A 22,497-nucleotide genomic window follows, 5' to 3' on the forward strand; every position below is an offset into this window, starting at 1 on the left:
AACTGCACTGTCCAATTTACAGTAGCTATTACAGTAGAAGAATATCATGCTATTGTTTGAGAGCACACAATTATGAACTTCAAAATGTATTAATAAACCAATTAGGCATATTTGGGCAGTCTTGATGCAACATTTTGAACAGTAATGCATTGGATCAGTCTAAAACTTTGTACATACTTTGCCATCTAGTGGCCAAAATCTTCAATGCGCCTGGGCTGGAATAGTACATTATGGCCTTTGTCTTGCATTTCAAAGCTGATGGTACAAAACTTTTTCCTTTCCATGATGGTACAAAACTGTTTCCTTTCAAATGGTATCAAGAAAATGCATATCCTTGCTTCAGGTCCTGAGCTACAGGCAGTTAGATTTGGGTATGTCATTTTAGACAAATGGAAAAAATGGTCAGATCCTTAAGAGGTTTTAATTAAACCACAGATTATCAGTTATATTGACAAGATACTCAAGTGACCGCTCTAACAATGAAAATAAATGTCTTCAAAAATAGAAGGCTCCTGAGTCGCGCAGCAGTCTAAGGCATTGTATCTCAGTGCCAGAGGCATCACTACAGACACCCTGGTTCGAATCCAGGCTCTATCACAACTGGCCGTGATTGGGAGTCCCTTAGGGCGGCGCACAATAGGCCCAGCGTCATCTGGGTTTAGCCTTTGTAGGCCGTCATTGTAAATAAGAATTTGTTCTTAACTGACTTGCCTAGTTATATAAAATAAAAGGCATTCGGGAGGAGGCAAAATCAGGTGGACCATTCTAGCCAATGAGAGGACAGATAAGCATGTGAACAGGCACAACCGATGTTTTTTTTCTAAAAGTTCCTGGGATGTCACATGTCCTACTTATACCAGTACACTTGTAACAACTAGGGACCTAAAGCATTACAAAAATTAGACCAAATAAGCCATTAAAGTTTTTTGTTAACGAAATTTGACACTCATAGACCGCTATACAAAAACTCACCTGCTGGAGAACACCGATTTTGGGCCCAGTTATCCCTCTCGCTTTGTCTCTTCCTCTCCATACTGAACACACCCCAGAATTGGTCTGCCTATGTAAATCCAGCCTTTTAATAGTAAATCTGTAGTCATTCTCCAGCCATTACTGTATTCTTATAGATGGCACGGTATATAAGAGTATAATCCAAATGTCTTACCAGTAAAACAAACAGAAAGGAAACACCAACATGTAGAAGAGAGATCAGCATCACTAAATGACCAGTGATGGGTTCCTTGGTTTTTATTACAAAGTAATGATTTCCCACAATTAACAGTACATATTTAGCCAAAACAAAGAACGGAAACAGCCAGCGGTTGGCTGGATGACTAACAGTGTTTACTCCAGAACAGACCACAGCGGAGAAAACAGGAGTTAACTACAGCAGGGGTGGCCAATCTGACCCTAGGCTTTGTTCCAGTCAAGCAGTCTGATTCAACAAGCCCATGAATCATGATCTTCATTAAAGACTGACTAGATGAAATGGGTGTATTGCTAGAAAAAAAAAACTGCACCCACAGACCTTTTGTGGATAAGACTGGCCACCCTGAACTACAACATTCTAGTCATATGCCTGCTGCCTTTCAAGTCGCTGTTACAATCAATTTGAGTGATCACGGAACTCCCAGTGCCGTCTGTCGCTGATACGTCCCCACCAGTCCTCACCCACACATCCCTTAACTCCACATCGCGCTCACAAGGATGCAACGTTCTGAATGTTGCAGGTAAATTGTAGAGATACGAATCCCTATTTTACTACATGACAGAACTAATGTCTGTTTCACATTAAATAAAATGTCGCTCCAGTCCTCTTTGTATTGTCATTAGGAGATTGAATCAGATCGATTGGCCAAAACCATCTTTCCCTGAGTTTGACACAGGCCATGGACAACTGAAGTCTAAAGCACAGAAACAGAAGGCATAGAACAGGACAAAACTCTCATCTCACAACTTCAGCTGCTATTTATCAGTGTGGTTTAACTCCTAAGCCCAAACCTCTACCCACAGACAGTCGTTTAATAAGGTGTCCTAATCAGTACAAACATGGATGGATCAAAAATATTGGAGGTGGGAACTGTTGGAATAGTCTGATTTTTCAGACTCACACCATCCACTAACAGTCACCCCATATCATCCCTACCCAGCACCCCTTCCCTATCCCGTATCCTCGCCACTCTCAACAGAGAAAATACAAATAAATGGAAAATGAATGATTGAATGAGTATTGGTTTGCAGTCCGTCTATCATTGCTGTTCCAAAGGAGAACAGCATTGTCTATTAACATGGTTCCATCTTTTGTTGCTGCTACAGCCACATCTTCCATCCGCTGGCCTCACAACTCTGTATGTGTATCATCTGGGAGAGAGAGGGGAGGAAGAAGAGGGATTAGTCAACTGTATATGTATGTATGTATGTATGTATGTATGTATGTATGTATGTATGTATGTATGTATGTATGCATGTATATTTTTGTATACTACCGTTCAAAAGTTTGAGGTCACTTAGAAATGTCCTTGTTTTTTAAATTAAAGCACTTTTTTTTTGTCCATTAAAATAACATCAAATTGATCAGAAATACGGTGTAGACATTGTTAATGTTGTAAATGACTATTGTAGCTGGAAATGGCACATTTTTATGGAACATCTACAGAGGCCCATTATCAGCAACCATCACTCCTGTGTTCCAATGGCAAGTTGTGTTAGCTAATCCAAGTGAATCATTTTAAAAGGCTAATTTATCATTAGAAAACCCTTTTGCAATTATGTTAGCACAGCTGAAAACTGTTGTTCTGGTTATAGAAGCAATAAAACTGGCCTTCTTTAGACTAGATGAGTATCTGGAGCATCAGCATTTGTGGGTTCGATTACAGGCTCAAAATGGCCGATAAACTCGAATCCGACCATCACCCCTGGTGAGATAAAACCGCGACTCGTCAGTGAAGAGCACTTTATGCCAGTCCTGTCTGGTCCAGCGACGGTGGGTTTGTGCCCATAGGCGACGTTGTTGCCGGTGATGTTTGATGAGGACCTGTCTTCCAACAGGCCTACAAGCCTCTGTCAGCCTATTACAGACAGTCTGAGCACTGATGGAGGGATTGTGTGTTCCTGGTGTAACTCTGGCAGTTGTTGTTGCCATCCTGTACCTGTCTCGCAGGTGTGATGTTTGGATGTACCGATCCTGTGCTGTTGTTGGTACATGTGTTCTGTCACTGCGAGGGCGATCAGCCCGTCCTGTCTCCCTGTAGCTCTGTCTTTAGGCGTCTCACAGTACGGACATTGCAATTTATTGCCCTGGCCACATCTGCAGTCCTCATGCCTCCTTGCAGCATCCCTAAGGCATGTTCACGCAGATGAGCAGGGACCCTGGGCATCTTTCTTTTGGTCTTTTTCAGTCAGTAGAAAGGCCTCTTTAGTGTCCTACGTTTTCATAACTGACCTTAATTGCCTACCGTCTGTAAGCTGTTAGTGTCTTAACGACCATTCCACAGGTGCATGTTCAGTAATTGTTTATGGTTCATTGAACAAGCATGGGTAACTGTGTTTAAACCCTTTACAATGAAGATCTGTGAGGTTATTTTGATTTTTACAAATCATCTTTGAAAGAGAGAGTCCAGAAAATGTTCTTTTTTTGCTGTACCTGGCTTGTCCTTCTGTGTGGTATGGTTCTCTGCTCCTCTCTCCTGGACTCTGTTCTGCAGGCGTTTGATCTCCTGGTCGTAGTCGCTCCACTCTGCTACGATACGAACAGCTGCCTGCAACTTGGGCTCCTTGGTCTGGGGGTTGTTACACTGGAGGAAGGGTTAAACATTTTAGCTTCACCGTCCAAATAAACACAGTGGAGTGTAAAAACACAGACATGACTAGAATCTGCACACACACTTCGTACCAGATCGATAGTCTTGGCCTTTTTCTTCGAGTTGTCGTCACACCAAGTCTCACACCAGAGCCACTCCTGAGGTAGAGACTTGATAGGCACCTGGTGGATCATATTATTAGGCAGATCCTGGAGAGAGAGAGAGAGAGCGAGACAGAGAGAGTATAGGAAAATATTAGAAAAATAAATACACAGAGTTGAAGCTAATTTAACTTCAAAGGTTGTTTGGGAATATCAAATGTTAGGAAAATCTAAATGTTATACACCCATATTCACTTTTAATACACACACACCTGGTCGAGGTTGGATAGGCTGTTGGGGTCTTGACTCAGGCCTTGGTATTGTCCTCTCAGTCTGTCTCCTGCTGCTATCTTTCGGAACCTCTTCAGATCTACCACATACAGAGCACTGGAGAGACAGAGGGTTACACACACATATCCCTCTACCACCACCATCCCCCCCACACACACACACACACACTCAGTTACCTGATGTGATATTTTCGTCCAGCGAGGTGACTCGCCCAGTAGCCGGACTTCCAGAAGCGGAAGCCGTCCATCTCTCTCCGGCTCTCACAGAACGGTGTGTAGCCATACGGGGCTCCTTCAAGGTCAAGGTCACGGAGCTCCTTCAAGTCGGTACGCACTATCTGTAGGAGGAGAGAGGAAAGAGTACTTCTCAGCTTTACGTAAATCAGAGACATGAACATTGAGTGTGTGTGTGTGTGTGTGTGTGTACCTGATCTGCGTCCACGAATAAGAACTTGTCGACGGACAGAGGGAACAGGACATCCAGGAAGAGGATCTTGTAACCCCAGATAATCCTCTGTTTCTCGGTCTGCTGGTGTAACCACCGCGGCCACTTATACTGGACGAGTTCATACTGGAAACCATACTGCTCTGCCATGTACGGGATAAACTCCTGTGGGAATAACATTTATTCTGGAGTAAACTCAATGAAAACTCGATATTGGAAACCCTATTCATACCGCCACATTCAAAGTAAACTCCTAGAGGAGAGAATAACAGATTATATTTTATACGTAACTACCTTAAATGCTGGGGACAGGTAGTTTTTGAGGAACCAGAACTTGACTGGTGTTTTGGTGTTCTTTAGAACAGACAACATCATGATCCTAAAAGAGAGAACAAATTGTGGGATTACAACAGACAAACATTTGGAAAAACCACACACACACACACACACACACACACACACACACACACACACACACACACCTGAGGAAACGTTCGTAGAGGTGTCCAGAGGCCAAAGAGAAGATGTTGATGACATCATCCTTCTCCTGTTTACTCTCCTCCGTCTTCACACCTCCTGTAAACCCTCTGGGGAGAGAAAGACAGGGAGAGAATAAACACCATCAGATTCAGCAGAGATCAAATAGGTATGAAACAGTAGATGTAAAGGGTGGAGCTGGATGCTTAGAGAGAGACCTGGTGAGTGACTCCCAGAAGCCCGAGTCGTTCTCCTGGGTTCCATCACTCAACAGCTCCTCACTGAACTTCTCTGGCCTCTTCTGGACCTGATCAACACACGACCAATACATTACTTAGCAATAGACTTATTGATCAATTCGAATACAACCTAAGCTTTATTGGGACCTGACAGCAACCAACCATATGAAAGCTGTACTCTACAGCTGGGGTCAGAGCAGTACCTTGACTTTGATGATCCGGCTCTTGAAGTTGTTCAGCACCACAATGAGGTCATCAGCGTCGGCTGGAGAGTCTGTTCCATCATGACTGGAAGAGAGGATGTGAGGTCAGAGAGAGGCACAAGAGGGTGTGCATTGTGCAGGCTTTTGTTCCAGCCCAGCACTAACACGCCTGGTTCCACTAGTCATGTGCTAAACTGAAGACGGCGTGATATGTCGAGATGTGATCTTCCGTACCTGTAGATCTTGTAGATTTCGTCAGACCGTCCTTTCCTCAGCTTCAGGATCCAGGCTCCTGGGTTAGCCTTCAACTGGAAATAACCCTGAGGACGACGACAACACAACGCCCTCGTTCAACCACAACAACGGAGAATAGAAAGGTGTCTGCCTATCAACAGAGGTTAGGGTTAGAGGTCAGGGTTGGCCATGACGACAGAGTCAGACATTAGGGTTAGAAGTCAGAGGTGACTCACCAGGTTGGCCATGACGATGGTGTCGACGATGACAGGGTCGGAGGGGGTTCCCAGGGTGAACTGGAGTCCTCTGGGGGGCTGACCTGTACTCACGTCAAAACAGTGACCCTCCAGCAGCAGATGTTCCAACTCGTATTCTGCTGCTACTATACTGTCCACCTAGACAGGGAGAATAGAGAACCATTATTAAACCTTTTTTATTTTTTATTACTTAAACAAATACCAGAATACTCCGTCCACAGTCACTACACTCTCCAGCTGAAGAGGAAAAGGACAACATTAGCCAAGGCAACCGTGCTATAAATAGAAACAGCACAGAAAACACACCTCTTCCAGGTAGATATTGTCCAGGTCATATCTAGTGCGTATAGACTCCACCATCCAGCTCTCAGGGGTGTTGAGGTTGAGTGTGAAGAGGGGAGTTTGAGGCATGTCCAGGAACTTAGCCAGGGGACCATGGGAGAAACTACCGTCAGTCTGGAACAACACCTCAGGCTCCAACACATACCGGTAGAAACTGGGAGAAGAGAGGAGGGTTTAGAGAAACACAGGAAAAACCCTCAGGTACTACCAGGGACCTCTAAGGGTAAGGAAACTAAGACAACAGAAATGAGGTCTCTCGTAAAACAGGATGACCTGCCTGGACTGAAACAGTGTAGCTGTGGTCTTGCTCACCTTTTGAGAGGCAGGTCTGAGAGTTTGGACTGGCAGTTCATAAACACGCGCAGGTTCACATTGACCAGCTTCTTCAACACCTGGTGGGGAGAAAGAGAAACATGGAGAGACAGATGGCTGTGAGACAGAGTACTTGGAGTGAGACACAACTCCTAAGTGACAGTTATTAGAAGCGGTACGAACCAATAGGAGCGGGGCTAGTTTCTGGGCGTCCCTGGTTACGGGGTCTACCACGGCAACCATGTCAAAGTAGACTTCTCCCTCTGTGGGCCGGATCTTTACAGCACTGTGGACCAATCATAGACCAGAGAGGTAAACAGAATGTTTATAGGCAATGAATAAAAACATGAAGTAAAACGTTTGATTAGTTCCAGTACCTGTATCGGTCATCAGCAAAGGCATGTTCTATCCTGGCCTCTCCTTTGGGCTGAGAGGAGAGCAGAGAGTCAATCTTCATCACCAGGTCACTGGCCCGGTCCTCCTCCACCCCAAACTGCTGGACCTTGCTTTTGATTCGCTCTCCCGAGGTCTTCAAAATGATACTCTCCAATAGGAGGAAGTCATCTTGGTTAAAGACCTCCCCTTCCTCTAGCGGACCAATGAGCTGTCGGCAGAGAGAGACAAACACCATTGTGACACTTTGATCACAGTAGGAAGCGTGCTAGTGTGTGTGTGTGTGTGTGTGTGTGTGTGTGTGTGTTGCCCACTCACCCGTCCGTTGCTGATGACTGCTCTCTGTCCTTTCCCCAGCTTGAGAACGTCTCGGCAGTAGACAGCGTGAGACAGCAGGAAGTCAAACTTAGGACCTTCAAACGCACTCTTAAACAAGGCAACGTCCATACCCTGGAGAGATGATGAAAGAAAAACTTGACTGTTTTTAGAGAATAGGACAGTATAGTAAAGGGTGAGACAGAACGGTGTATAACGTGTGTGTATGCGAGTGTGTGTAAAGTCTTTACCCCGACAGTGAACTGTGTGACGTCGGCCCCAGTTTCCAGTGCCTTAGCGGTCTCTTCTTTAGCCAGCTTGGTGATGTAGTTTTTAGCGTTGTTAGCTGTCTGGGTCTGCATGCCGGCCCATATCGCCCTGGCAACATGACTGTTCTCCTTGGATGGGCTGTCGCTAGGGTTGTTGATCAGGCCCAATCGCACGTTGTTACTGGTTTTCTGTTGAAGGCAGATTTAGGAGAATCGTTCAGATGGTAGTTTTTTGGTCGTGTTATAGTGACATCGTATCAGTGTGACATCATCATACCATGTGTCTGATGGCATCGTATAATAGCTGGCGTCCGGAAGGTTGGTCAAAATCTCCCACAACCCAGAACGTGACTGGACGGATGTAGCCATCATCTAGAGGAGGGAGAGGGAGTTGAAGAGGAGGAGATGGGGAGAGTAAAGGGTCACAGACCTCCTTAATCCTGAAATGTACGCGGTTTGATGTTGCAGTGCCACCTCAATACTTAGTCTTTGAGAAAGACTCTCTCTCTCTCTCGAGCAGACACAAACAAACACATCCAAGCATGTCATCTCACAGAGATGCAAGATGGTGTGATAATATTGACGAGGAGTGAGATATGGTGGATTCACAGAACTATGGATCGTAATACTGTCTGTTGAGAGAGAAAGTAGAGAAAGTGCAGGAAAATAAATAAGGGTTACCATGGTGGTCCTTGGGGGCCATCCCTGATAGAACAAAAACACAGAGGAGAAAGGACAGAATAGATAGACAAGAGATTTAGGGCTGAAAAGTAGGAGCATATTGTGTTTAGCTCAATAAGATGAAGCTCTGTATGTGTAGCTGTGTGTGTGTGTGTGTGTGTGTGTGTGTGTGTGTGTGTGTGTGTGTGTGTGTGTGTGTGTGTGTGTGTGTGTGTGTGTGTATATCTCTTACCCTTCTTGGTCATGTAGTTCATGCTGTTAGCCACAGCAGTGCTCTTCTCTTTGCTGTCCAGGAACAGAAAGCGAGCGTACTCATCTATGAAATGGTTATCTGTCAGGAAAGAGAGAGGTGGTTAAGATGGTTCCGTGTGTGTGTGTGTGTGTGTGTGTGTGTGTGTGTGTGTGTGTGTGTGTGTGTGTGTGTGTGTGTGTAAAACTCACTAGTATTAGATAGGTCCAGGTACGTCCTGGCAGTCGACAGGATTCGAGGGTTGATACGAGGGACAACGTTGGGTTGGGTCATGATGAAATCCACCACATCTTGATCAGTGGCCAGCTCACCCTAGGAAGACACAAAAAGAGAAGGTCAGTGTGTGTGTGTGTGTGTGTGTGTGTGTGTGTGTGTGTGTGTGTGTGTGTGTGTGTGTGTGTGTGTGTGTGTGTGTGTAAAACTCACCATGTAGACAGCCCGTTGGTAGAAGCTGGTAGTATCCAGTATTTTGTGCATGGTGACAGTTTCTAGCTCCTCTGGGTCTAGCTGTTCTCGCTGGTACGGCATTCCGTTGTACATCACCACTGGCAACGGACCTACACCCGTCTGCATGTAGTAGCCACGCCCTTCCTGGAGGAGGTAGATAGGAAGACGGTACATGAAAATCATACCGTTCTGTCAAGAAACTTCACGGCACATAAAAGCAGAACCATACCTTCCGGTTGTCGTCGTAAGTGGAGTCTGGTCCAAGAATGCTGCCGACCTCCACATAGGGAAACTTCTTCTCCAACACCTTGACGACATCACCTACACTTAGCTTCCCACCGCTAGGCACACGGTTAAACATCTAGAGAGGAGATTCAAAGAGAGCATGGCCATCTGATTGGTCAGGCTGATGTTCCAGATCACTGGGATTGGTCAAAAGACTCATCAATGATTCTCATTGGTCAGACCGACTCACCGAGATGATGGTGTCGAAGGCGGCGGGAGCGTCCAGCTCTTCTGTGATGTAGTTAAAGGCTCGGAGCAGAGCCACACCTGCATCCTCCATACCGTCGATCTCATCAACATCAGACACCACAAACACCAGTCCAATCCTACAACACACACAGCAGGGTTATTAGGGATGGGAATTGCCAGGGACCTCACGACACTTTGGTGCCGATACGCTATGTATTGCGATTCTCACGATTCTACATGTATTGTGATTCTCATGATTCTACATGCATTGCGATTCGATACTGTGATTTTATTGCGATTCGATGTTCCAGACATATTGCTCACCATGTCTGCTGCAGGGAGACGAGAGACAAGAGCCACGAGAAAACAAAATAAAAGTCATGGAAATAAAAGTGCTGAAAACAAATTGGCTCTCAATTTAGAAAGATTGAGAAGGAGCTATGAAGGAAAACTACGGGAGTTATAATATTGCGATAGTCAAAAGGATGCAATACGTCGTCAAAAATAACACCCCGATATGTAACTGTATCGATCGCCCCCCCGCCCCTCACTAAGGGTTATACACAGTTACTCACATCCACATAGACTATACGGCAGAATTAGAACCAACATGGCCTTCGAGGGCGGCAGGTAGCCTAGTGGTTAGAGTGTTGGGCCAGTAACCAAAAGCATTCTAGATCGAATCCCTGAGCTGACAAGGTAAAAATCTGTCATTCTGCCCCTGAACAAGGCAGTCTACCCACTGTTCCTAGGCCGTCATTGTAAACAAGAATTTGTTCTTAAAACTGACTTGCCTAGTTAAATAAAAACAAGTATTTTTGATAGAACCCCCCCCCCCCACTACCTGAGTGGGATGTTGTTGCTGTAGAACATCTCAGCAACATTCAACAGCTCAGCAGAACTCTCATGGGTCGGGTCCAGAATCACCACCTAAAACACAAGACATCATTGCTTTTTGCTGTCAGTTCCAAAAATGTAAGTGATACGTTTCGTGTAGCTGCACGACACTGCAGACTCATCACACGAGTTCATGCCAATTCGTTTGGTGTCGCGGTCTGACACACGTATCATCTACTCACGAGGTTGTGAAAGTTCTTCCGGATCTGTCGTATGACTCCGGGGAAGGTTGGTCTGAGGAGCTCCTGGACGTTGTAGGGCCATGAGCCGTACCTGCTGTCTGTCTCCAGGTTATTAATCCACTGAGAAGAGAGAGATTAGAGTATCATCAAAATGATCCATGCAAAACAAGAGTTGGGTTATATACGTTTAAAGTGTTGACTGTATAATGAACAAAAATATAAACAAAGCAACATGCAACAATTTCAACAATTTTACTGAGTTACAGTTCACAGAAGGAAATGAGTCAATTGAAATAAATTCATTAGGCTCTAACCCACTGGGGAGCCTGGCCCAGCCAATCAGAATGAGTTTTTCTCCACAAAATGGCTTTTTTTTTACAGACGGAAATACTTGTCAGTGTCACCAGCTGTCTGGGTGGCTGGTCTCAAACGATCCCGCAGGTGAAGAAGCCGGATGTGGAGATCATGGGCTGGCGTGGTTACACGTGGTTTGCGGTTGTGAGGCAGGTTGGACGTACTGCCAAATTCTCTAAAATGACGTTGGGGGCGGCATATGGTAGAGAAACTAACATTCAATTGTCTGGCAACAGTTCTGGTGGAATGTCCTGCAGTCTGTGACATTGTGTTATGTGACAAAACTGCACATTGTTGCCTAGTGTCTCCAGCACAAGGTGCACCTGTGTAATGATGATGCTGTTTAATCCGCTTCTTGACATGTCACACCTGTCAAGGTGGATGGATTATCTTGGCAAAGGAAAAATGCTCACTAACAGGGATGTAAACACATTTGTGCACAACATTTGAGAGAAATAAACTTTTTGTGGGTATGGAACATTTCTGGGATCTTTTCTTTCAGCTCATGAAACATGGCACCAACACTTTACATGTGGCGTTTATATTTTTGTTCAGTATATATATACACGGATGACATAGTTGGATGGTTAGGGTTAAATAAAGGGGTAGGTGTGTCTTACGTTGACAGCAGGATTGCGGATGTCCACAGCGTAGTCCGAGTCAGAAGGCTGTACGTTGAGTTTGAGGATGTCGTGGATGAAGGGAGTCTCGATAAGGAGAGAACGCAGACCTTCCATCACCCTGGCCTCACTACGGAGAACCTCAAACACACTGGAAACACACACAGTCAGTATCTGACCTGGTACTGTTTGTGTAGTTGAATTTTTCTACTAGCCTGAAGACGTCCTCTGTGTGTGTGTGTGTGTACCTGAAGATGTGTGTGTGTGTGTGTGTGTGTGTCTGAAGGTGTGTGTGTGTGTGTGTGTGTGTGTGTGTGTCTGAAGGTGTGTGTCTGAAGGTGTGTGTGTGTGTCTGAAGGTGTGTGTGTGTGTGTGTGTGTCTGAAGGTGTGTGTGTGTGTGTGTGTGTCTGAAGGTGTGTGTGTGTGTGTGTGTGTCTGAAGGTGTGTGTGTGTGTGTGTCTGAAGGTGTGTGTGTGTGTGTGTCTGAAGGTGTGTGTGTGTGTGTGTGTGTGTGTGTGTGTGTGTGTCTGAAGGTGTGTGTGTGTGTGTGTGTGTCTGAAGGTGTGTGTGTGTGTGTGTGTGTGTGTGTGTGTCTGAAGGTGTGTGTCTGAAGGTGTGTGTGTGTGTGTGTGTGTGTGTCTGAAGGTGTGTGTGTGTGTGTGTGTGTCTGAAGGTGTGTGTGTGTGTGTGTGTGTGTGTGTCTGAAGGTGTGTGTGTGTGTGTGTGTGTGTCTGAAGGTGTGTGTGTGTGTGTGTGTGTGTGTCTGAAGGTGTGTGTGTGTGTGTGTGTGTGTGTGTGTGAAGGTGTGTGAAGGTGTGTGTGTGTGTGTGAAGGTGTGTGTCTGAAGGTGTGTGTGTGTGTGAAGGTGTGTGTGTGTGTAGGTGTGTGTCTGAAGGTGTGTGTGTGTGAAGGTGTGTGTGTGTGTGTGTGTGTGTGTGTGTGTCTGAAGGTGTGTGTGTCTGAAGGTGTGTGTGTGTGTGTGTGTCTGAAGGTGTGTGTGTGTGTGTGTGTGTGTGAAGGTGTGTGTGTGTGTGTGTGTCTGAAGGTGTGTCTGAAGGTGTGTGTGTGTCTGAAGGTGTGTGTGTGTGTGTGTGTGTGTGTCTGAAGGTGTGTGTGTGTGTGTGTGTCTGAAGGTGTGTGTGTGTGTGTGTGTGTGTGTGTGTCTGAAGGTGTGTGTGTGTGTGTGTGTGTCTGAAGTGTGTGTGTGTGTGTGTGTCTGAAGGTGTGTGTGTGTGTGTGTGTGTGTGTGTGTGTCTGAAGGTGTGTGTGTGTGTGTGTGTGTCTGAAGGTGTGTGTGTGTGTGTGTGTGTGTGTGTGTCTGAAGGTGTGTGTGTGTGTGTGTGTGTGTCTGAAGGTGTGTGTGTGTGTGTCTGAAGGTGTGTGTGTGTGTGTGTCTGAAGGTGTGTGTGTGTGTGTGTGTGTCTGAAGGTGTGTGTGTGTGTCTGAAGGTGTGTGTGTGTCTGAAGGTGTGTGTGTGTGTCTGAAGGTGTGTGTGTGTGTGTGTGTGTCTGAAGGTGTGTGTGAAGGTGTGTGTCTGAAGGTGTGTGTCTGAAGGTGTGTGTCTGAAGGTGTGTGTGTGTGTCTGAAGGTGTGTGTGTGTGTGTGTGTGTGTGTGTGTGTCTGAAGGTGTGTGTGTGTGTGTGTCTGAAGGTGTGTGTGTGTGTGTGTCTGAAGGTGTGTGTGTGTGTGTGTGTGTCTGAAGGTGTGTGTGTGTGTGTGTGTGTGTGTGTGTGTGTGTCTGAAGGTGTGTGTGTGTGTGTGTGTGTGTGTGTCTGAAGGTGTGTGTGTGTGTGTGTGTGTGTGTCTGAAGGTGTGTGTGTGTGTGTGTGTGTGTGTGTGTCTGAAGGTGTGTGTGTGTGTGTGTGTGTGTGTCTGAAGGTGTGTGTGTGTGTGTGTGTGTGTGTGTCTGAAGGTGTGTGTGTGTGTCTGAAGGTGTGTGTGTGTGTGTGTGTGTGTGTGTGTGTGTGTGTGTCTGAAGGTGTGTGTGTGTGTCTGAAGGTGTGTGTGTGTGTGTGTGTGTGTCTGAAGGTGTGTGTGTGTGTGTGTCTGAAGGTGTGTGTGTGTGTGTGTGTGTGTGTCTGAAGGTGTGTGTGTGTGTGTGTGTGTGTGTGTGTGTGTGTGTGTGTGTGTGTGTGTGTGTGTGTGTGAAGGTGTGTGTCTGAAGGTGTGTGTGTGTGTGTGAAGGTGTGTGTCTGAAGGTGTGTGTGTGTGTGTGTGAAGGTGTGTGTCTGAAGGTGTGTGTGTGTGTGAAGGTGTGTGTGTGTGTAGGTGTGTGTCTGAAGGTGTGTGTGTGTGAAGGTGTGTGTGTGTGTGTGTGTGTGTGTGTGTCTGAAGGTGTGTGTGTCTGAAGGTGTGTGTGTGTGTGTGTGTCTGAAGGTGTGTGTGTGTGTGTGTGTGTGTCTGAAGGTGTGTGTCTGAAGGTGTGTGTGTCTGAAGGTGTGTGTCTGAAGGTGTGTGTGTGTCTGAAGGTGTGTGTCTGAAGGTGTGTGTGTGTCTGAAGGTGTGTGTGTGTGTGTGTGTGTCTGAAGGTGTGTGTGTGTGTGTGTGTGTCTGAAGGTGTGTGTGTGTGTGTGTGTCTGAAGGTGTGTGTGTGTGTGTCTGAAGGTGTGTGTGTGTGTGTGTGTGTGTGTCTGAAGGTGTGTGTCTGAAGGTGTGTGTGTGTCTGAAGGTGTGTGTGTGTGTGTGTGTGTGTGTGTGTGTGTCTGAAGGTGTGTGTGTGTGTGTGTGTGTGTCTGAAGGTGTGTGTGTGTGTGTGTGTCTGAAGGTGTGTGTGTGTGTGTCTGAAGGTGTGTGTGTGTGTCTGAAGGTGTGTGTGTGTGTCTGAAGGTGTGTGTGTGTGTCTGAAGGTGTGTGTGTGTGTGTGTGTGTCTGAAGGTGTGTGTGTGTGTGTGTGAAGGTGTGTGTCTGAAGGTGTGTGTGTGTGAAGGTGTGTGTGTGTGTAGTGTGTGTCTGAAGGTGTGTGTGTGTGAAGTGTGTGTGTGTGTGTGTGTGTGTCTGAAGGTGTGTGTGTCTGAAGGTGTGTGTGTGTGTGTGTCTGAAGGTGTGTGTGTGTGTGTGTGTGTCTGAAGGTGTGTGTCTGAAGGTGTGTGTGTGTCTGAAGGTGTGTGTGTGTGTGTCTGAAGGTGTGTGTGTGTGTGTGTGTGTGTCTGAAGGTGTGTGTGTCTGAAGGTGTGTGTGTGTGTGTGTGTGTGTGTCTGAAGGTGTGTGTCTGAAGGTGTGTGTGTGTCTGAAGGTGTGTGTGTGTGTGTCTGAAGGTGTGTGTGTGTGTGTGTGTGTGTCTGAAGGTGTGTGTGTGTGTGTGTCTGAAGGTGTGTGTGTGTGTGTGTGTCTGAAGGTGTGTGTGTGTGTGTGTGTGTGTGTGTGTGTCTGAAGGTGTGTGTCTGAAGGTGTGTGTGTGTCTGAAGGTGTGTGTGTGTGTGTGTGTGTGTCTGAAGGTGTGTGTGTGTGTGTGTGTGTGTGTGTCTGAAGGTGTGTGTGTGTGTGTGTGTCTGAAGGTGTGTGTGTGTGTGTGTGTGTCTGAAGGTGTGTGTGTGTGTGTCTGAAGGTGTGTGTGTGTGTGTCTGAAGGTGTGTGTGTGTGTCTGAAGGTGTGTGTGTGTGTGTCTGAAGGTGTGTGTCTGAAGGTGTGTGTGTGTGTGTGTCTGAAGGTGTGTGTGTGTGTGTGTCTGAAGGTGTGTGTGTGTGTGTGTGTGTGTGTCTGAAGGTGTGTGTGTGTGTGTGTGTGTGTGTCTGAAGGTGTGTGTGTGTGTGTGTGTGTGTGAAGGTGTGTGTGTGTGTGTGTGTGTGTGTGTGTGTGTGTGTGTGAAGTGTGTGTGTGTGTGTCTGAAGGTGTGTGTGTCTGAAGGTGTGTGTGTGTGTGTGTGTGTGTGTGTGGTGTGTGTCTGAAGGTGTGTGTGTGTGTCTGAAGGTGTGTGTGTGTGTCTGAAGGTGTGTGTGCGTCTGAAGGTGTGTGTGTGTCTGAAGGTGTGTGTGTGTCTGAAGGTGTGTGTGTGTGTCTGAAGGTGTGTGTGTGTGTGTGTGTGTGTGTGTGTGTGTGTGTGTGTGTGTGTCTGAAGGTGTGTGTGTGTGAAGGTGTGTGTGTGTGTGTGTCTGAAGGTGTGTGTGTGTGTGTGTCTGAAGGTGTGTGTGTTTGAAGGTGTGTGTGTGTGAGTCTGAGTGTGTGTCTGAAGGTGTGTGTGTGTGTGTCTGAAGGTGTGTGTCTGAAGGTGTGTGTGTGTGTGTGTGTGTGTGTGTGTGTGTGTCTGAAGGTGTGTGTGTGTGTGTGTGTGTGTGTGTGTGTGTCTGAAGGTATGTGTTTCTGAAGGTGTGTCTGAAGGTGTGTGTGTGTGTGTGTGTGTGTCTGAAGGTGTGTCTGAAGGTGTGTGTGTGTGTCTGAAGGTGTGTGTGTGTGTGTGTGTCTGAAGGTGTGTGTGTGTGTGTGTGTGTGTGTGTGTGTGTGTGTGTGTGTGTGTGTGTGTGTGTGTGTCTGAAGGTGTGTGTGTGTGTGTGTGTGTGTGTGTGTGTGTATGAAGGTGTGTGTGTCTGAAAGTGTGTCTGAAGGTGTGTGTGTGTGTGTGTCTGAAGGTGTGTGTGTGTGCGTCTGAAGGTGTGTGTGTGTGTGTCTGAAGGTGTGTGTGTGTGTGTGTCTGAAGGTGTCTGAAGGTGTGTGTGTGTGTGTGTGTGTGTCTGAAGGTGTGTGTGTGTGTGTGTGTGTGTGTGTGTGTGTGTGTGTGTGTGTGTGTGTGTGTGTGTGTGTGAAGGTGTGTGTGTGAAGGTGTGTGTGTGTCTGAATGTGTGTGTGTGTCTGAAGGTGTGTGTGTGTCTGAAGGTGTGTGTCTGAATGTGTGTGTGTGTCTGAAGGTGTGTGTGTCTGAAGGTGTATCTGAAGGTGTGTGTGTGTGTGTGTGTCTGAAGGTGTGTGTGTGTGTGTGTGCGTCTGAAGGTGTGTGTGTGTCTGAAGGTGTGTGTGTGTGTGTGTGTGGGTGTGTGTGTGTGTGAAGGTGTGTGTGTCTGAAGGTGTGTGTGTTTGTGTGTTGTGTGTCTGTGTGTGTGTGTGTGTGTGTGTGTGTGTGAAGGTGTGTGTGTCTGAAGGTGTGTGTGTTTGTGTGTTGTGTGTCTGTGTGTGTGTGTGTGTGTGTGTGTGTGTGTGTGTGTGTGTCTGAAGGTGTGTGTGTGTGTGTGTGTGTGTGTGTGTGTGTGTCTGAAGGTGTGTGTGTCTGAAGGTGTGTGTGAAGGTGTGTGTGTCTGAAGGTGTGTGTGTGTGTGTGTGTCTGAAGGTGTGTGTGTGTGTGTGTGTGTCTGAATGTGTGTGTGTGTCTGAAGGTGTGTGTGTCTGAAGGTGTGTGTGTGTGTGTGTGTGCGTCTGAAGGTGTGTGTGTGTGTGTGTGTGTGTGTGTGTGTGTGTCTGAAGGTGTGTGTGTGTGTGTGTCTGAAGGTGTGTGTGTGTGTGTGTGTGTGTGTGTGTGTGTCTGAAGGTGTGTGTGTGTGTGTGTGTGTCTGAATGTGTGTGTGTGTCTGAAGGTGTGTGTGTCTGAAGGTGTGTCTGAATGTGTGTCTGAATGTGTGTGTGTGTGTCTGAAGGTGTGTGTCTCAAGGTGTGTGTGTCTCAAGGTGTGTGTGTGTGTGTGTGTCTGAAGGTGTGTGTGTGTGTGTGTCTGAAGGTGTGTGTGTGTGTGTGTGTGTGTCTGAAGGTGTGTGTGTGTGTGTGTGTGTCTGAAGGTGTGTGTGTGTGTGTGTGTGTGTGTGTGTGTGTGTGTGGTGTGTGTGTGTGTGTGTGTGTGTGTGTGTGTGTGTGTGTGTGTGTGTGTGTGTGTGTGTGTGTGTGTGTGTGTGTGTGTGTGTGTGTGTGTGTGTGTGTGTGTGTGTGTGTGTGTGTGTGTGTGTGTGTGTGTGTGTGTGTGTGTGTGTGTGTGTGTGTGTGTGTGTGTGTGTGTGTGTGTGTGTGTACCTGAAGATGTCCTGTGTGTCCAGGTCTATGTGTAGTCCGTTCATGAATAGAGCAGAGTCTCCAGGCTGCAATCCCAGAGTTCCCTTAAAGAACTGGAGAGAAGAAGAGCGGTACAGTCATTACATGTTAATGGGTAGTAGAGTGAGACAGAGAAGGAGAGCTATGGATGACTGAGCTCTTACCTTCTGGTTCTCTTCCAACTCTTTACGTATCTCAGAGCTGACCACTGTTTGAGTGATCGACCTGAGAAGGGGAGAGAAACCACCAGAATCACACACTACACAGAGATATCAAAAAACATGTTTGTGTATGTGTGTGTGTGTGTGTGTGTGTGTGTGTGTGTGTGTGTGTGTGTGTGTGTGTGTGTGTGTTTACCTAGCCTTGGTAGGGAAGTTCTGACTGAGGTCTCTCATGACGTTCAGAGCATCTGAAGATGGAGCAGCCAGGATCCGAGCTGCAGTCTGGAAACTCAGATCTGACACATGAAGAGAAAAAATGTATATATAGTGGGGGGGGAAAGGAGATGATTACTGTAGTTACAGTTGTCTTGATGCAGGAGAAGAGAGGCAAAGAAAAAATAAAGTCCCGCCCACCTTGCATCTGCCAGACTTTAAGGGGAGCCATCTCATTGGTGCTCTCCACCAGGTGTTTCCTTAGCTCCTTCAGCTGCTCCTTCAACTCAGGGTACAGAGTCCTGGAGAGGGAGAGGTACGGAGAGGAAAATGAGAGGGAAGAAGAGAGGGAAAGAAGTTTCTCCACCCATAACGCTCCAAAGCAGAGTGGGTTTGTGGAATAGCATTTCATTTTGGTAGGTTGGTTACTTCAGTTTTCCAAAGAGGAATCCCTGGACCTCATCCACTGGGTCATTCTCCCCCATCAGTGTAGCATTCACTTCCGCTCCCTGGACCTGTGTATCGTCCTTAGCCTTGTATTCCTGGTTCTTGATGGCCAGCTCCACTCCATAACCAGACAAATACACTCTACGACTGCTGGGAGACTGGCAACGAGAGAAAGAGGAAAAGATGAACACGAAATGCTGTCGGAATTATGTTTCCCATCATGTGTATTGCGGTGTTTTTCTTACAGCCAGGTAGTGACGAAGCACATAGGTGGCCAATCCCTTGTTGGCTTTGGACAGCATCAGCTGATGGAACATTGTGAAATCCGAACTTCCAATCTCGGCATACAGGATAACAACTGGAGTGTCGGGATTTGATCCCGGGAACCTGTGATCGCTTTTGAATAGGTAGGGCTTGGGCCTGGGATAAAGAGGGATGAGATATGGACTATTTAATTAATTATTATCACTTCAACAGAGGTCTTTATCAATCAAAGTGGATATTCACAGTTTGTGTGTGGGTGTCTCCCAGTGTGTTTGTACCGTTCTGCTGCAGTCTCCATCAGTGCAGTCAGTTTCTCCGTGTCACATGACTTCTCTCCGTGGACATTGAAGAAGGCTGAGCAGCCAGAGGGCGGGGGCTCGTTGGACGCTATCTACAGGAGAGAGAGGCGAGAAACAGTGATTACACACACATAGCGAGGGAGAGGGCAGTCATCTAGTAGTATTGTAGTAATATTACTTGTTGGAAGGAGTGTACAGTAGCGGAGTAGGCCCTGAGAGAGAGGGCGAACTTGAGCATGTTGAGTTGGACTGTGCTGAGCAGAGCACTGGCTCTCTTCACGATCAGGTCATAATACGCCTGGTCTGTATCTGTAACAGAACAACACTTTAATACATCTTCCAGAGACCAAGTGCTACATAAATCAACATTATCAGTGAAATAAAACATTAAGGCTACCATCATGTTCCCCTTTGATGTTCTGATTTGCTTCGACGAAATCCCAGAACATCTCCTGACTCTCTTCTGCAAGGAACTCACTGAGAAAAAGAGGGGGGAGGGGGGGTATGAAGAGAAAGGGGGGGTGAAGAGAAAGAAAGGATGTGTTTTATCTTGTGTTTGTGTTGAGCATAATGTTACCTGGCCTCCAGCAGCAGAGGGGTAGAGGCCCACTTGGTGGTGAGACTGGTGGTGACAGCCTTGGAGTCAGCTTCTCCAGATACCACTGGTAGCAGGGACAGGGACAGGGACAGGAGCAGGGCACAGTGCTGCCACATCCTGGGGCCTGGAGAGGAGAGGGACAGTTTAGTTTGGAGAGAGGAGGAAAGGAGAGAAGGACGAGGGAGAGTAGTAGGAGGAAAGAGAACAGGGTCAATGGAGATCTGTACTGTATCAGTGCTGAAACTGAAAGACTGGTAGCCATGCAAGTAATGCTGTTGCCTTCCCTGTTTTATGTGTTTGAGATAGTATAGCTATATATTTTCTATTATAAACTGGGTGGTTCAAACCCTGAATGCTGATTGGCTGACAGTCGTGGTATATTTAAGCAATAAGGCCCGAGGAGGTGTGGTTTATGGCCATATATCACAAACCCAAGGTGCCTTATTGCTATTATAAACGGGTTACCAACGTAATTCGAGCTGTAAAGATAAATGTTTTGTCATACCCGTGGTATACGGTCTGATATACCATATCTGTCAGCCAATCAGCATTCATGACTCGAACCACCCAGTTTATAATTTGTTTTTGAATGCTGATTGGCTGAAAGTCGGGGTATATTTAAGCAATAAGCACGAGGGGGTGTGGTATATGGCAAATATACCACAACTAAGGGCTGTTCTTATGCAGGACACAGCACTTAGCCATGGTATATTGGCCATATATCACAAACCCTGAGGTGCCTTATTGCTATTATAAACTGGTTACCAACGTAATTAAAGCAGTAAAGATAAATGTTGTCATACCCATGGTATAGGTCTGATATGCCATGGCTGTCAGCATTCAGGGTTCGAACCACGCAGTTTATAATGGCCATATAACACACATCCCCGGGCATTACACATTAATTTTAATCGGCCCAAAATTAGATGTGCAATTAATACACCTGTCGTGATTGTAAACACTGCGCCACTAACTCTAACCAATTAGAGCGCTCAGCGTGGCTGTTAGAGGGAGAAATATCCAATGAGCAACTTGACAGGACTTCCGGATTGTTTCAATAAAATCCGTTATGGTCAGCTAGCTGGCAACTTAAAACTGAAGGGTTAGCTATACTTTAGCTAATTAAATTACGTGTCAGAAGTTGACACCCTACGTGTTGGTTTTGCTCTGTGTGATGTTTATGTTAACTTGCTATATCTTCGTTAGAATAACTGCAGACTTCATTGGTTAGCTTGCTAGCACACAGGATAACCTAGCTAGTTAGTTCGCGTCAGAATACGTGCAAACTTACAAACAATTTGTGGTGCAACCTCTGACAAATAGTATCTAGCGGTGACACCTTACAGAATGTTTTGCTAACATTAAATGAATGTAAACGTACATACCGAAACCGGCTTGGTAACTTCCCGCATCTGCCATGATCAGAGGGGAGTGGGTGGGGTCCTGGCAAGTTCATTGTAGGTAGACTGCTGTTTTTGCCTGTTCAAAATCTAAGTAAAAAGTATTGTCTGTATGTTTACGTTTCATTTGATTGGATATTTGATTACCCCTTGTTGTATGTAATGGAATTATGTTTTATCACTTAAATTAAGCAGTGTAAAAAATATTTGCTGCATTACCCGCTGCTTCAAGTTGGCACTTTTGGCGCCATGTTGGCTCAAAGGGGCCAAGATTTCGTTAGTTTCATCAGCCTATATAGGGTTTTAATGCATTTTGTGGCACTGCAATACTGTTCAATGTATGAACAGAGATGTTAGAAATAGTTCCTTCTCCGCATCTAATGTACCAAAACCAAGCCAACTCAACACTCCACCCACGTATTCAGATAACTTCCACTGAATTGCTAGACTTTCTACTTGTATTTCATCAGAATCATTGATTTGTAATTGAATGGCCTCATAGAGTAGGCGCCATTGTACATACAAATTTGTTATTAACGGACTTGCCTAGTTAAATAAAACTAAAGACATATTATTCCCATGTCCCATCTGTACTCGCTACCCTCTCAATACACCATCTTCTCTCTGGACCATAATTGACTGAATCAGGTGGGTTACTGCAGGGCTGGAATGAAACCCTGCACACCCAGTAGCTTTCCAGAACCAAAGTTGTTGGAAAACCCTGACCTATAGAGGAGGTTCCCACCACGAGGGGGAGTGATTGAGCCAAGTGCACACCATAGAGATAGTTTGCATAAAGCCAAGGTTGGTGATTTACTGCCACCTGCAGTTATGGAATGTTTGCTCTAGAGTACAATTAATTGGCTGATCCTTCCTGATGACCTGGTTGGAATGATGTGGAATCATTCCTTAACTTGTTGACGCTACACGTTCCCCAAGGGCACTCCCCCCACGCTCAACTCAAAAGATGGCGCACAGAATGCAAAAATATTCTTAGACATATTTAACCTCCACACATTAACAAGTCCAACAGCTCAAATGAAAGATAAACACCTTGTTCATCTACCCAGCGAGTCAGATTTCTAAAATGTTTTATGGCGAAAACATAGCACATATGTATGTCAAACCACCACAAAGACACAGACGATATGTAGCCATTTTGTTGAACAAAAGATGCAATCACAAACGCAGGATTAAAAGAAAAATAATTCACTAACCTTTTGAAAATCTTCATCAGATGACAGTATTAGGACATGTTACACAGTACATTTATGTTTTTTTTTTCAATACTATGCCATTTATATCCATAAATCTCAGTTTACATTGACGCCATGTTCAGAAAATGCAAAAAAAAATGCAAATAAATTCATTAAAAATCCTACAATGTGATTTTCTGGATTTTTTTTCTCATTTTTGTCTGTCATATTTGAAGTGTACCTATGATGAAAATTACAGGCCTCTCTCATCTTTTTAAGTGGGAGAACTTGCACGATTGGTGGCTGACTAAATACTTTTTTGCCCCACTGTATAAACTCCAGTCGTACTTTATCAAAAGCCTTTTCAAAATCAGTTATGAAAACCAGACCCGG

General features: G+C 45.9%; 1 protein-coding gene and 1 long non-coding RNA gene across 9 annotated transcripts; one reads left to right on the plus strand and one right to left on the minus strand.

Annotated features, from left to right (window-relative positions):
• Positions 1 to 1,198: 1,198 nt before the first annotated feature.
• On the minus strand, positions 1,199 to 20,998 carry uggt1 (UDP-glucose glycoprotein glucosyltransferase 1). Of its 3 annotated transcripts, none has more exons than XM_052488690.1 (38): positions 20,894 to 20,998; positions 19,488 to 19,632; positions 19,308 to 19,387; positions 19,089 to 19,219; positions 18,890 to 19,002; positions 18,593 to 18,767; positions 18,330 to 18,505; positions 18,102 to 18,202; positions 17,884 to 17,983; positions 17,691 to 17,751; positions 17,509 to 17,600; positions 11,583 to 11,733; positions 10,609 to 10,728; positions 10,374 to 10,459; positions 9,531 to 9,666; positions 9,285 to 9,416; positions 9,035 to 9,199; positions 8,800 to 8,920; positions 8,591 to 8,689; positions 7,955 to 8,049; positions 7,660 to 7,866; positions 7,412 to 7,543; positions 7,078 to 7,304; positions 6,884 to 6,986; positions 6,701 to 6,780; positions 6,353 to 6,542; positions 6,026 to 6,184; positions 5,790 to 5,875; positions 5,556 to 5,640; positions 5,332 to 5,420; positions 5,119 to 5,223; positions 4,931 to 5,015; positions 4,619 to 4,801; positions 4,369 to 4,529; positions 4,174 to 4,288; positions 3,893 to 4,009; positions 3,644 to 3,794; positions 1,199 to 2,361 (listed from the first exon to the last, which is right to left on the minus strand). In XM_052488690.1, the coding sequence occupies exons 1-38, from the start codon at positions 20,925 to 20,927 to the stop codon at positions 2,339 to 2,341; spliced, it is 4,611 nt and encodes a 1,536-aa protein (XP_052344650.1). In that variant the 5' UTR covers positions 20,928 to 20,998; the 3' UTR covers positions 1,199 to 2,338. The 3 variants fall into 3 exon arrangements, with proteins under 3 accessions (XP_052344650.1, XP_052344651.1, XP_052344649.1); XM_052488691.1 differs by lacking the exon at positions 20,894 to 20,998 and adding an exon at positions 20,800 to 20,818; XM_052488689.1 differs by lacking the exon at positions 20,894 to 20,998 and adding an exon at positions 20,312 to 20,330.
• Positions 11,740 to 15,803, plus strand: LOC127914029 (uncharacterized). 6 transcript variants are annotated; one of them, XR_008087665.1, is made up of 3 exons: positions 11,740 to 12,026; positions 14,084 to 14,175; positions 15,752 to 15,803. It is a non-coding gene; the product is annotated as an uncharacterized LOC127914029 (long non-coding RNA). The 6 variants fall into 6 exon arrangements; XR_008087667.1 differs by having other exon boundaries at positions 11,740 to 11,998; XR_008087668.1 differs by lacking the exon at positions 15,752 to 15,803 and adding an exon at positions 15,170 to 15,212.
• Positions 20,999 to 22,497: the final 1,499 nt, after the last annotated feature.

The sequence above is a fragment of the Oncorhynchus keta genome, chromosome 30 (assembly GCF_023373465.1).
Source record: "Oncorhynchus keta strain PuntledgeMale-10-30-2019 chromosome 30, Oket_V2, whole genome shotgun sequence".
Taxonomy (NCBI): domain Eukaryota; kingdom Metazoa; phylum Chordata; class Actinopteri; order Salmoniformes; family Salmonidae; genus Oncorhynchus; species Oncorhynchus keta.